We start from the raw sequence: 13,461 nt of genomic DNA on the forward strand, positions 1-13,461 counted from the left end.
TTTCTGCAATCCAAAAGAAGAAAAAACCATTGGGTTTTTGTGATTTAGGTGTACAAAAATACTATTGGCCATGTAATGTAAGTCTGTTGTGCCTTCAAGTTGAAACACATCCGGTTGAACACATTTGAATAGCAAATATGCCCATGTTCTGTGTGTGGTTACAGATAGAGGACGTCGCAAAGTCTTGAGCTTTAATGTGTCCAGTAAGCAAAAGCAGTCCACTAGAAGGACAGAAAATTATCTCAGAAATATGAAAAGCATGCAATCAAACTTACTGTGTTGACACTGACTTTGCCTGCCGCTCACCTCATTCAAATCAAATGCCAGGATTCAGAAGGATTGCCCGGTCATGTTTGCTTGAGGGTTTGCAATCAATCCATTTATCTTGATATGATCCGTTATACACACACCATGATCCCTTCCTGGGATATAAATATTGTCATTGATAACCCTTATGTCTACAGGAGTGTAATCGGAATTTTACACTAGTACCCTTAGGGTGTATATGCCAAAAAATGAACTAAATATATATACAAGCTGCCTTCATTTTCTAAAGATGTATTCTATAAACAGAACACATGAAATAAGCAGCACAGCAATATATTCTGCTCCCTGTAAAGTATGCATAACCACACCTCGGACAAATAACTGTTTAATGATTAGCAGAAGAATGATGCATGGGAAGACAGACTGGCGTCGGCGTCAACCTCAAGAGAGCGTAATGTGCATGATGGAAAGTTTTAGGGTCATTTCTAAGACCCTCATGCTGTAGGCCTATAACATTGTGTGTGTGTGTGAATCATTCGTTTATATGTCCTGACTAAGCACTTACTGAGAGGGTCTCATCAGGAAAACCTCTGATGTCACAATGCTTTTTTTTTTTTTAATGAAGCATGCAATTTATTAAACTCAGTCAGGCGTAATAACCTTGTAATCCACTGTGACAACAGAGAAAAAAAAAAAAAAAACGTCCTTTTTCACCATACTGTAATTTAAAGATAATTTTGTAAAATCCAAATAAGCTTTACATATCTTTATTGGAAAGGGTTCAAACTATATTCTAATGCTTTTTCAATGAATCATAAACATTTATTGCACCTGTGAAACAGTCCATAAGACAGTTTACAGGCGGTAGACAGTTAAGGTCACAGCTACAATAACTTAGGACACTAAAGAGACCTTTCTACTGACTCTGACAAACACCAGGAGAAAGATCCGTGATGCAGGAGACATGAGGACTGCAGATGTGAACAGAGCAATAAACCCAGGTGTCTTTAAAGGTTGTATCAGCGATTTCAGGCCCAAACATAAATGATCACATTCATCTAATCTTTCCTAACGATCCGCTAGCTGCCCGCCCCATAAGCATGCCGTCAAAAAAACGCGTCTCTGTAGGCAGCCTAGGCTCTGAGATCTGCACACAAAAACAGTTGGTTTTTGGGCCTGAAATCGCTGATACAACCTGTAAGACGCCTAAAGACAGAGCAACAGTAAGACAGGAAGGAAAGAAGATCGTGAGAATGAGATTCACAGTATAACTGCTCTGTTCGGGAACTCATCAAATGTCTCTGAAAACTTGGTCAGTATATGTCTGTTGTTGAATATTTTTATGTTCATACTTGCATGTTAAAAAACTGGCTGGAAATAAAAGCAGTAGAATTTGGGAGAACATTTCTTTCTTTGTTCTGTTTTCAATTAGTCCTAGATAGTCCTGCTTTTCATTCAGGCCAGGAATGGATTTGGTTCAACTGGATGCTGTCAATCTAAGAAAAACCCTACAACCCAAAGTATTATAATACTCAACCCATTAAAAAATATCTTTATTAGATATTAGATGTCAAATGGACTAATGGAAAGGAATGGAATATACATATATATATATATATATAGACAGAGTAAAACAACATATATTTGGATGAAAGCTACATTAATTTGATTGCAAGTCAACCTTACACAGGAACCTACAAAAATGAATGCTGAACATTCGCTGCCCAAGTAAACAGGTAGGGCTTCTGATGACTTTGAGTATACATATTTAAATATGATATACGTCGCAACACTGTGCTTTCGTTTAATCTTAATTTTCATTTCAGTAAATTACTTCCCCCAACCCCAACTTCAGCTTCCTTAACTGACTGGTCCTGTGCAGCACAGTACACAGTTCCTCTAGTAACCTGACCATAACATAAGTGCACTTGTTACAAAAGGGTTCTTCTTTTTACTTTTACTTAATGTTCAGAAAAAAGCAGCCTTACATGGGTAAGAATTTGAAATAAACGGTACACATAGGAGCCTCACTTTCATGACAGTGCAGTAGAGCCTCCGAATCAGTCCTGAGGCCTCCTTACCAACTTCAGCTTCTGTTACACGCTTCCACATTTCACGAATATCGCTGACGTGTCCATGTGAGGTCATCATCTGGTTGTAGATACAACTATGATAAGGAGCTTTTCCCTCTCCCGAGAAGAACAAGTGATCCTTAGGAGAAATGTCCATCACTTTAGCACAGATTCCAAGAAAGACGTCATCAATGTGAAAGGAAGCGTTTATGGTGCGTGAAGCTTGATAGATTCTGGTAGCTACATCTCTGGAAAGGACATACCCAGATCCAGGGGTGTAATCTGGGTAAGACACCCACGGGTACATGTCTCGGGGCACGTAGTATTTGCTCTCTTTGTCTCGGACGGGCGGCGAACCGCGGTGCACCCTTCCTATCCAAAGGTCTTTGGCGTTCCTGCGGCCGATCCCTTGCAAGTAGCGAATTAAGTTGGGAATGTGGACAAAGACGTCGTCGTCCGCAGACATGAGGAACTGGGAATGGTGGCAGTAGTTTTCTTTCCAGCCAAGCTGCAGAAGTAGCTTCAGGGTAAGGTTGTGGAAGGTGTCTTTAAAGTCCTGCTGGATGAGGTCATGATATCTTTGGTCCTCAAAGAACAGCTGCTTCTTAAGTTTGCTTCTGTACTCTGGTTCGGGATGGAGGCCGAGAGCAAACAGCACCTTCACCGTAACGGCCAGCGTTTTCTCAATGTACGTCTCATTTCCCCAAGTAGAGCGAATGGCCTGTCTTCTTTCAAAGTTCTCAGAGGAGCTTTTCACAAAGAGCAGGAGCAGAATGTCTTTTTCATCACACTTCCTCTCGTTGTTTATGAGGTATCTGTACTTTAGAGCGTCTTCAGGATTGACTCTTAAGCTTGCGTTAATGAACGTGAAGCTATTGAGAAGGTGGCGGTAAGAGAAAGACATTACGTGGCTTACAATGTTATTGTCAATTTTTTCCCAGTACGTCATGAACAGTAAAGCACTAAAGCACACTGATATTAGCCGTAGCTGGTATTTTTTGAATCTAGGCATTTTGAGAAACATCATAGAGTCATGATGGCCTTCAAAACGTGTCCAAGTCTGGGTTGGAAATCTGAGAAATAGTCTGGTACTGTGATTGCTCAGCTGCCACTGATGTTGAAGCCCTCGTCATGACAAAAGATCAATGAGGTTCACCCAGTGTGATTGTGGAAGTCTGTAAGAGAAACGTACATGATCAGCTGACTTTCCCTGTACAAGGATGACCAAAAGCCTTGTTCGGATGGGATTAGTTTTACAAAGGTAGATGGAGTAATGTTATTTTACCACAGGACGTCTATAATAATAAAGGCCAATTCACACGGGAGAAGATATCTCAGTAAAACTAGCAGAAGTGGGAGGGGTAACTCGATTTATGCACCGCCGTCAACTTCCTGTCATCATGTGCGTATTACGTTGCTTCCTGATATCATGTGCGCAAACACATATAACCTATATTTCTATATAAAACAGTTTGGTCTGGTCGAACGATGTATTAATTAACGTCAGATGGGATATGTTGGTAATAACAAATGTGCTAAAATAAGTTTTGTGTCTCTAACAAGTGCTTTCGACCTTCTTTCTGATCTGAATGGTATGTGGAAAACACTTGAGTTTTGCCACAGACTTGTCCCAGCGTCTAGAACGCAACTGAATGCTTTTTCAAGCGCCTCCATACTTGAAAAAACAAGGAAATACTACTTTTAAAACAGGAAATGACGGAATATTTACGTACATATTTACAGCGGGTCTATTCGCACGGGATTAGTAATACCTGAGGTCATTTTTCCGGACCTTTTTACTGAAGGTAAAAGTCGCCGTAATCTTTACTGACATTGTCCGTAATGATTACTGAGATGGCACATTTGGACGGGACTAAAATCACTGAGAAGCTCTGGTAATAATTACTTTACCCCACCTCTCCATGGTAAACTAATCCCGTCCGAATAGGGATAAAGACAAGACGACCAAGTGGCCGTGATCAATTACAGGAATCAGTGATGCGGGGGTCAATGTATAACCAACCCGCACCCGACCGATGTTTTCAACTAACCCGCCCGCAACTCGGACCGCAAAAAAAAGAAAAAAAATATTGTACCCGACCCGCTTCCTGACCCGCATTTTTTAAAAGTAGTAAATGCTCATCGTAGCGTCATTGGGCCATAGGCGTAGGAACTAGGGGTGCGGGGGGTGTGGCCTATTAAAATGGTACAATGGCATTGCTCAGTTCAACGTGTTGGGAAATCGGGCATTTTGTCCCGCGTCAGCATTTATTCAAAAGTTAATAACGCTCAACATTCAAAAGGTAAATAAGGATTTCCCACTTGTATTAGTAGGCTAAAGGCCCTTGCACACTGAGTCCGAAATTATCGTATGCGTTTTCTCGCTTTCGTGATTCGGTGGTTCTGAATTTGTCAAAACACCATTCAAAATGCTTGCTACCGATGCGAAAAACGCAGAAAATCGAACCTGATTCGATTTTTTTTTTACGGACGAAAGTTTCGGAGGCAGTGTACAAGCGTGATTGACATAACGTGAGGTCGTATTAATTTTTTAACGCGCGAAAATTTCGGACGCGAATTTCGGACTCGGGCCTTTAGGCTATTTCGCCACGTGGATGCCCAATTGAAGCTCTCACAAGCACAAAATGCAGGCATAGAATATGTTAATAAAGTATTTATTAACGCATTTTAGACGAAAAACAGGTAGGCTAGTACTATATAAATTACAACGGTTTAATTGGCATCTTTATTTCAAACGACCTGACCGACCGCGACCCGAATATCATTAAAAATATTTTTGGATGACTCGTAACCGCGGGTGACCGCAGGCACCCGCTCATTTTGGATCAACCCGCGCATCACTGACAGGAATATCCCAGATGCCTGAACATTCCGTGATGTGGCTCACTGTGGGCAAGTTGAGCCACGTCACAGGGTGTTCAAATACTACTTGTTGTTTAACACCAAATATTACTGTTTTAATAATTACTAGGACATCCTGTAATGTCATATAAACCTTATTATTTTGTATAATATGAATGGGTCTTAAATATAAAAAATGATGTAGAGTAAAAAAAAAATAGGCTATGTCATCATTTGCTGACCCTCATGTCGTTCCAATCCTGTATAAGAAGATATTTATGAGAAAAAGTTTTTTCTGTACCATGTTGCTTTGGACCCTATTGACTAATAAAATGGACAAAAATATTCTTCAAAATATATGTTCCACAGAAGACAGAAAGTCTAAAGAATTTGGAAGTACATCAGGGTGAGTAAATGGCGGAATCAATTTTTGGCGAACTATCCTTTTAAGGTTATTTAAACCTGGCATTGACAAAATGATCGTCTCCTATCCTTACGTTTCTACCATTAGACATTCTGCTAAGAATATTCAGATCAGTACAGTCTAATATACTGATTAAATAGTATTTTAGACTGATTATATTGATTATAATCAACTATACATAATCTTGGAAAAACAGAAAGAGGAAAAACAGAGACACTGAAGAGAGAGAAAACTTTCTTTTTTACATGCAAATCCATCACAGTAGTGCTACACGAAGCATTGTCCTTCAACTTTCAGCGGTCATTGGATGCATTTCATTCAAAGTGAATGGTTTAGCAAGCTTTGGTGGTTATTTCTAATGCATGCCATTTCGAAAATTCCTGTTTTGCATGAATCTAGTCTATCCAACTGTCAGCCAAGCAAGGTTTGTTACGAAAGCCAAGCTCTACACCCCGACATGTAGCAATCCTTGTTATGTCAATCTTTGCTAAATTTGAGTAACTTGAGTAACCTTTCCATTAAATGGCAAGTCTAAGCTTGCAAGATTTTGCCAGTGTTTGACCTGATGGAAAGAGCAACTACAAAAAAAGAAAAGCAGTATTTACGAATGATCGAAGAATAAAACAATGATTTCTCTATACAATTCTCTAAAAGAAAATCGAGCATATTCTCACATCTAAAGTTATGCGATGCAAATATTATGCAACGTAAATGCAAATGTGAAGAGAAAAGCAGAACTGGGTGCAGGGATGAGGATACATGTATTTCAAATATGTATTTGAAATACAAAATACTATTTAGCATTTTTTATTTTGAAGCCTATGAAAGAAAAATGTATTTAGTCTTACAAATTAATACATTTAAGTTTAGTATTTTTGTATCAAAATACATAAAACACTTTGCAGCAGTCAGCCTCTTTATCAGGCTGCTGATTTCAGTTTCAGTTCTAAAACTCCAACTTTCATGCATTAACCGCTGCTCTAAGACTTAATTTAGCATTGGGTGCAGTGACTTTTCAGCATTCATAAGAAATAAGATAAGGTGAGGATTCAGAATAGGTTCAGATAGATTTCACCCTATAGCGATCCTTCACTGAATGGCCGATTTCACATGAATATTTTCAAAATACAAAATATTTCGTTGCCTTGTACCTGTACTTGTGTAATGACAATAAAGTTGAATCTAATCTAATCTAATCTAATATTATATTTGTATTTAAATAAATACAAAAAATGTCCACACCGTATTTGGTATTTTATTTTGATCATTTTTAAGTGAGGTATTTTGTATCTTTATTTCATGTATTTATGCCCGTCTTGACCCTTGGGAGCAATGTTTCTTTGCGCAGATTCAGAGGTAGTTAAAAAAAAAACTCTGAACAAGAATGAAAAGAGAAGTGTCACTTTGAAGAATGTTTCAGATCCCACCGAATGGTCATTACTGAATTTTCTCAGTAACTCTGGAGACCCTGGTTCAGATACACAACTTTAACTAGTAGGCTATACCAACAAGATGTTAAAAACAAGATAGTTCACCCAAAGATTTAAATTTTGTTATGATTTAGTTACCCTAATGTGAACGAAAACAGTTCTTCAAAATGTATTTTGTGTTCCACAGAAGATGATATAATAATTATCATTTTTGGTGAACTGTTCCTTTAATAACAATTGGGAAATTGACAAGTTACACAAAAATTTCATTGAAAAATGGTGGAAAAAAAAGTTAATGCTAAGAATAGGTAACTTTTTAAACGTGAATAATTTTAACTCAAGTGGAGATCACCAGTATATTCAACTGATTTATTAGGTAAAAATGAGAACATAGCACTCTGCCTCTTCTACTTAAAACACAAAGTTGTTAAATCATAAGTTTGAATGTAATTCAGGTATCTGAACGCTCAGATGTACAGAGGCCACAAAAGAGAATCTTTTGACACTTTTGAACATAAAATGCATAATATTTGCAAAATAACCAAATGTCAAACCAAGTAGCAACTGCAAACAAATAGGCTAATGCTGGACTGATCTGATCTCTTTTTATTTACAAGTGGTTGACTTTTAAGCAAGTGTTTAGTGGATGTATGAAATCAGCTCTCCTCACGTTCACAAAGCAGCAGAAAGTGTCCAAAAACACCCTTTACTTTGAACACTTTGAACAAGAAAAACCCTCTTCCCTTTGAACAGTATAACTGTGTTTTATCCTTTTAGACCTTTTTTAAACTTTTTTGTGTGTGAAATGGTTTAAATTAAAAGCGTGTTTGTGCTATATTTCAGCGTTAAGTTAGGTTTGACGCGCCATATAATAAGGGATATCACAAGGTAAATGTAATGACTAATGACAAATTTGTTATTCGGCAAATAATATTTTAAAGTAAACCAAAAAAATTAAAGCATTTGAGCATAAGGAGGACTTACCAGGTCGGTTGACAGAAGAACGCTGTCCTGGTTTGCTCGTTGACAAACTGTTGCTCTTGGAAGTTGTAGTAAAGTGAGCTAACCACGAGGAGGAATGAATGTGTGAGTGTTTAAGAAAAGGAAGGACACTCCCGTATTTGTTTAAATGTATGTTAAAGGGGACGCGGCACGCACGTGAAAATAGGCCTACATATTTCGTGTCAAGGTACAGTTGATCAGTCTAGTCTCTAGTTGATGCTGCTCTGAAGCCCTTAATTACACACAGCGATGCTAAATTTGCTTTTATATGACATATAAAAGCATTTATACTATATGGCATAAATATTTCATAGAATAAACCCTGCAGCAACAACAACAAAAAATGTAAATTATTGATAACAAATAATATATCCTTCCGCCAAGCGAGAAAACTTTAGCAGAATGAACACACAGATGCAACTGATGTAATAAGGTCAGATGTTAAAACAGGACTAATTATTTAAAACAGCTCTTTTAAATGTTATCGTAATGGACCTTTTTCCACAGAGTGTTGTAACGGTCATCAGCGTAAATCCTGCTAAGTTTTTAATATTTTCAAATGACAAAAAAATAGTTAAGGCTGCTGGCTGTGAAGCTGTTTCAAATTACAGTGCCTGTGGGAGTGAAGGTAAATGGACATATTTCTCTCTTCCGACTCCCGTTATCAATTTCTCTCTATTTTTCCCCCCTCTTTTTGAAAGTTGTAAAAACGCTACTGTGGAGTTTTTCTTTTGCTATTTGAGCAAATGGGAACATGAAAAACATTTAATGTAGACTCACGTTCACAGCTAGGCCTATATTACCAACTATCGCGACTTTGTTATCGCGAAGTTCTGAGAAACCCGGAAATGTGAATGGGTCAATTTGCCCCTTAGTTACTGTTGCTATGTACGACAAGCCATAGGGCTCTCACGCCACATAGTCGACTCCCAAAATAGATAAATAGCCCTGGATAAGATGCAGTAGGCATTTTTGAGGAAAAGTACTTCAAGTGTTGTTTCTATATGATTTTTAGGTGCTGAATCCATTTCTGCCATATAACAAGTTGTAAACATCACTGTTTTAGCATAAACAATAAAAACAAAATGGCTGCCAAAAAAAAAAAAAAAAACGTTTTAATGCTTTTATTGCAGTTTAAACATTAAACATTATAACTAAACTATGCATTCTCAGAATATTTAAACATGTAAACAATGAAAAAACAACATTAACATGAAAGGGACAGTTTTTATTGGCTGCTGGAATTATGCCAAGGTACCAAGGTACACTGGGAAGCATATATCAGTGGAAATATGCAATTATGCCCAGCCCGAAGGGGGGAACTTGGAATACACATGACCCCAGGGGGCTGCATATTGAGAATCACTGGGGTGTCCAGCCGCAGGTGGAATATTTCAAACCCAGGGGTGGCAAGGTGGCTTGCAGAGGGAAAGACACATGCTCAGAGAGGCTTACAGTGGACTACACACGTGGGGGTCGCCCAGAGGCCGTGTTAGGTGTCGCCCAGCCTGCAGCTTTACAGATGTCTGTTAGCGAGGCGCCATGCGCTAGAGCCCAAGAGGATGCCACACTCCGGGTGGAGTGGGCCGTCACACCAAGGGGGCATGGTCGACCTTGCTGCTGGTAAGCCCTCAATGGCGTCCACTATCCAGTGAGACAACCTTTGCTTGGAGAGAGCCTTTGGAGGATGCAACCAGGAGCACTGTCTTCATTGACAGGAACTTAAGCTCCACTGATTGCAGAGGCTCAAAAGGAGCACTCTGCAGAGCAGTTAAAACCACTGAGAGGTCCCAAGAGGGAACGAGAGGAGGGCGAGGAGGATTCAGTCTCCTCGCTCCTCTCAGGAAACTGATGATCAGGTCGTGCTTTCCAATGGACTTACCATCAACTGCATCATGATGATGTGTGGCAATGGCGGCACCATACACTTTCAGGGTGGAGGGAGACAGCCTTCGCTCCAACCCTTCTTGCAGGAAGGAAAGCACGACACTGATCGGGCCTTTCGTGGGTTCTTGAAGTTTAGAAGAACACCAGTTGACGAAGAGGTTCCACTTCAACGCATAGGCATGTCTCGTGGACGATGCTCTAGCGGAAGTGATGGTAGCCACCACCGCTGGTGGTAGGGTACTCAAACCTGCCTCGTCCCGTCCAGGAACCACACATGGAGATTTCAAAGATCGGGACGAGGGTGCCATAGGGTGCCCCGTCCCTGAGAAAGCAGGATCTTTCTCAAAGGAATTGGCCAGGGAGGTGCTGTCGCGAGGAGTAGTTCTTGGAACCAGGTGCGGTTGTGCCAATACGGGGCAACCAAAATTACCTGCTCCTCGTCCTCCCTGATCTTGCGCAAAGTCTGCGCAAGAAGGCTCACTGGGGGAAACGCATACTTGCAGAGGCCCCGCGGCCAGCTGTGCGCCAGTGCATCCGTGCCGAGCATGCCCTCGGTCAGAGAATAAAACAGGTCACAGTGGGACGAGTCGTGGGAGGCAAACAGATCTACCTGTACGTCCCCGAACTGATCCCAAATCAGCTGAACCGACTGGGGATGGAGTCTCCATTCTCCAGCGAGAGGCCGAAACCGAGACAGATCGGCTGCACGGTTCAGGTCTCCCGGGATATAAATGGCTCGAAGCGACCTCAGATGCTTCTGACTCCATATGAGGAGGTGGCGGGCGAGTTGCGACATACGACGGGAGCGCAGACCACTTTGTCGGTTGATGTACGCTACTGTGGCGGTATTGTCTGATCGGACTAATACGTGCTGACCCCTGAGCAACGCACAGAAGCGGTGCAGGGCGAGACGTACAGCCTGCAACTCGAGGCAATTGACATGCCAAAGGCGCTGGGGTCTTGTCCAGGAGCCCGCGGCAGCATGTCCATTGCACATGGCGCCCCAGCCCATTTTGGAGGCATCTGTTGATATAACAACATGCCAGGAAACTCGTTCTATGGGCACTCCAGCCCATAGAAAACTGAGGTTCGTCCACGGGTTAAAGGTCTGACGGCAGGTCAAAGTCACTGGGACTCGGAGCGTGCCGTGTTGCCATGCCCACCTCGGGACTTGATCGCGAAGCGGTCTCATATGAAGCAAACCGAGCGACGTTACTGCGGCTGCGGATGCCATATGCCCCAGGAGCCTCTGAAATAGTTTCAGTGGAACCGCACTCTTGCCCTCGAACTGACGAAGGCAAGTTAGCAGTGACTGGGTGCGCTCGTTCGTAAGCTGCGCGCACATGGCGACCGAGTCGATTTCCATACCGAGAAAAGAGATCCTCTGCACGGAGCAGAGTTTGCTCTTCTCCCAGTTGACCCGAAGGCAAGACAAGCTAGGTGCCGGAGCACTAGGTCCCTGTGTTTGCAAACCTTGTCTCGAGAGTGAGCTAGGATCAGCCAGTCGTCGAGAGGAACAAGGGCTGCCTCGACAACCTTCGTGAAGACGCGAGGAGACAGGGCTAGCCCGAAAGGGAGAACCGCGTACTGGTATGCCTGCCCCTTGAATTCAATAACAATTACAAGAAAATGGGACCCTTATTTCAATGTTATACGGTGGATCCTTATTCAGGAGACATTGAACTTTCTAAAAATGTGGTATAACAACTTTTCCTCAAAAATGCCTACAGGGTTACACAATCTTGAAGATTCGGACCTGACTAACACATCATGTTGTCAAGCAGTGAAAAATAGGCTACATCACAGTGTAAATTGGACACTGATGTGCAGACAGATAGAGCAGGTACTTTTGGTATGAAACAGTCTCAGCTTTCAAATTTTGTCATTTTTTAAAGAAATTAAACTCTGTTTTGTGGCTTTTTAATGAGTCGTGACAGATCACTGTAGTGCCTCAGTTCAAGTGGCACGCAAATCTATGATATTTTCCTTCTAGTTATAGCATGAAATAAACATGAATGAACGTCAGAAGGTATGTCATTTCAACCATGGAAAGATGTCATTCGACACCATTTTTCAAGTTCAAGGCCACTGACCTTAATCTACTAACTCTCCTATCTGGATTGTTTGTCGGACAAAATGGCGGCTTCGGCATTATTATTCGTCAGATCGCCTGTCAATCAAACTCCCGCCAAAGGGTGAATTACGTAATCCCAGACACATTACCGGTGTTGTGCCGAATTTCAACCCCCGCCAAATTATTACCCCCCTAGCATTGGTAAATTTAGGATTAGTTGTGGGTGTGGATTAGGCAATCAGGAACTGAATTCAATGAGGGGGGTAATAATTTGGCAGGGGGTCGAAATTCGGCACAACACCGGATTTTACGACCTGAAAGGGTTAATGAAGCAATAGGTTTACAGTGAATTTAGAACAGCTAGGGCCGTTGTTAGGCACGATGGGGAGCACAAACATGTAGTGCTAGCCTATATGGATAAAAAAATTGAGTAATTTACAATGGCTTTGAATGCGGCTCAGCTAATCTTATAAGGAACGATCCGGGTTCTGGAAATAAAAACTCCATTAATGTATTTCATAGGGAAATTGATTTTGACCAATAATTTATAAACCTTTAAAGACAGAAGCTATGGGGTTGTTAATCCATGATCCTCTCTTCACGATTTTTCTCTCAATGAAATTATTTGTTCTAGGCCTATATTTTAGTTTGATCATGTTTTTATTTAATATTTTGTATTTTTAGGGGATTTTATGGTAGCCTACTTAATTATATAATTATATTTATGCAGTAGGTAAATTCTATGTATTAACTTTTTGAGCATGGACCTGAAAATTTAATTTCCAAAACTGTTCCAACTTATAAATCTTGAATGCTTTGAGACAGACTTACGTTTGGTCACTTGGTAGATTATTGATGAAGTGAAAAAAAGTTGTAAAAAGTTACAAATATTTACGTTCTTTTTTTTTTTTCTTTTTTTTTGGTTATGAAAAATGCACAAATTCTGTTTTCCAAAGCACGTTTTACTCAAAAACTGTGAGAAAATCAAAGCCATAAATATGAACAAGTTGTGTTTCAAATTTGAGGTTGATCTTGTAAGACTGAAAATACTGGTCGAGGCCTGGTCTATGGACCTCCCCCACTTCCTCTCGGAAAACAACTAGGAACTCACACAAGAACATGGTTTAATGTGAATGTTTATCATTGACTGTTATGTTTTTGGTGTCATTTGAAATGTCTCAAAGTGAGTGGTACAGATATCTCATATCCAGATAGATAAAATAAAAGGTAATAAGGTTTATAGAAGTTTAGAGAAAACTGGTTCAGAGCCATTTGAGGGTGGTCTCCCCCATCCCCCATGTCACCTGCAATTGAGGGTGGTCGCCCCCATCCCCCATGTCACCTGGTCAAACAGGATAAAAGAAGGTGTTCGCCCTCTCTCTGGTCTCTTCTTTGCTGGACGTGAATGGAATAGGTGGTCTTTCTCTCTCTCTCTCTCTCTCT

The 13,461-nt window shown here is 40.8% G+C and overlaps 1 protein-coding gene across 1 annotated transcript; it reads right to left on the reverse strand.

Moving 5' to 3' along the window:
• Positions 1-1,790: 1,790 nt before the first annotated feature.
• b3gnt5b (UDP-GlcNAc:betaGal beta-1,3-N-acetylglucosaminyltransferase 5b) lies at positions 1,791-8,283 on the reverse strand. The gene is made up of 2 exons (XM_084412171.1): positions 8,040-8,283; positions 1,791-3,514 (listed from the first exon to the last, which is right to left on the reverse strand). The coding sequence occupies exon 2, from the start codon at positions 3,364-3,366 to the stop codon at positions 2,236-2,238; it is 1,131 nt and encodes a 376-aa protein (XP_084268297.1). The 5' UTR covers positions 3,367-3,514; positions 8,040-8,283; the 3' UTR covers positions 1,791-2,235.
• Between the last annotated feature and the right edge of the window lie 5,178 nt (positions 8,284-13,461).

This window comes from Rutilus rutilus (assembly GCF_951802725.1).
Source record: "Rutilus rutilus genome assembly, chromosome: 6".
Taxonomy (NCBI): domain Eukaryota; kingdom Metazoa; phylum Chordata; class Actinopteri; order Cypriniformes; family Leuciscidae; genus Rutilus; species Rutilus rutilus.

Excerpts from the sequence above, each read along its gene's own strand:
- b3gnt5b (XM_084412171.1), bottom strand. The coding sequence starts at position 3,366 with ATGATGTTTCTCAAAATGCCTAGATTCAAAAAATACCAGCTACGGCTA.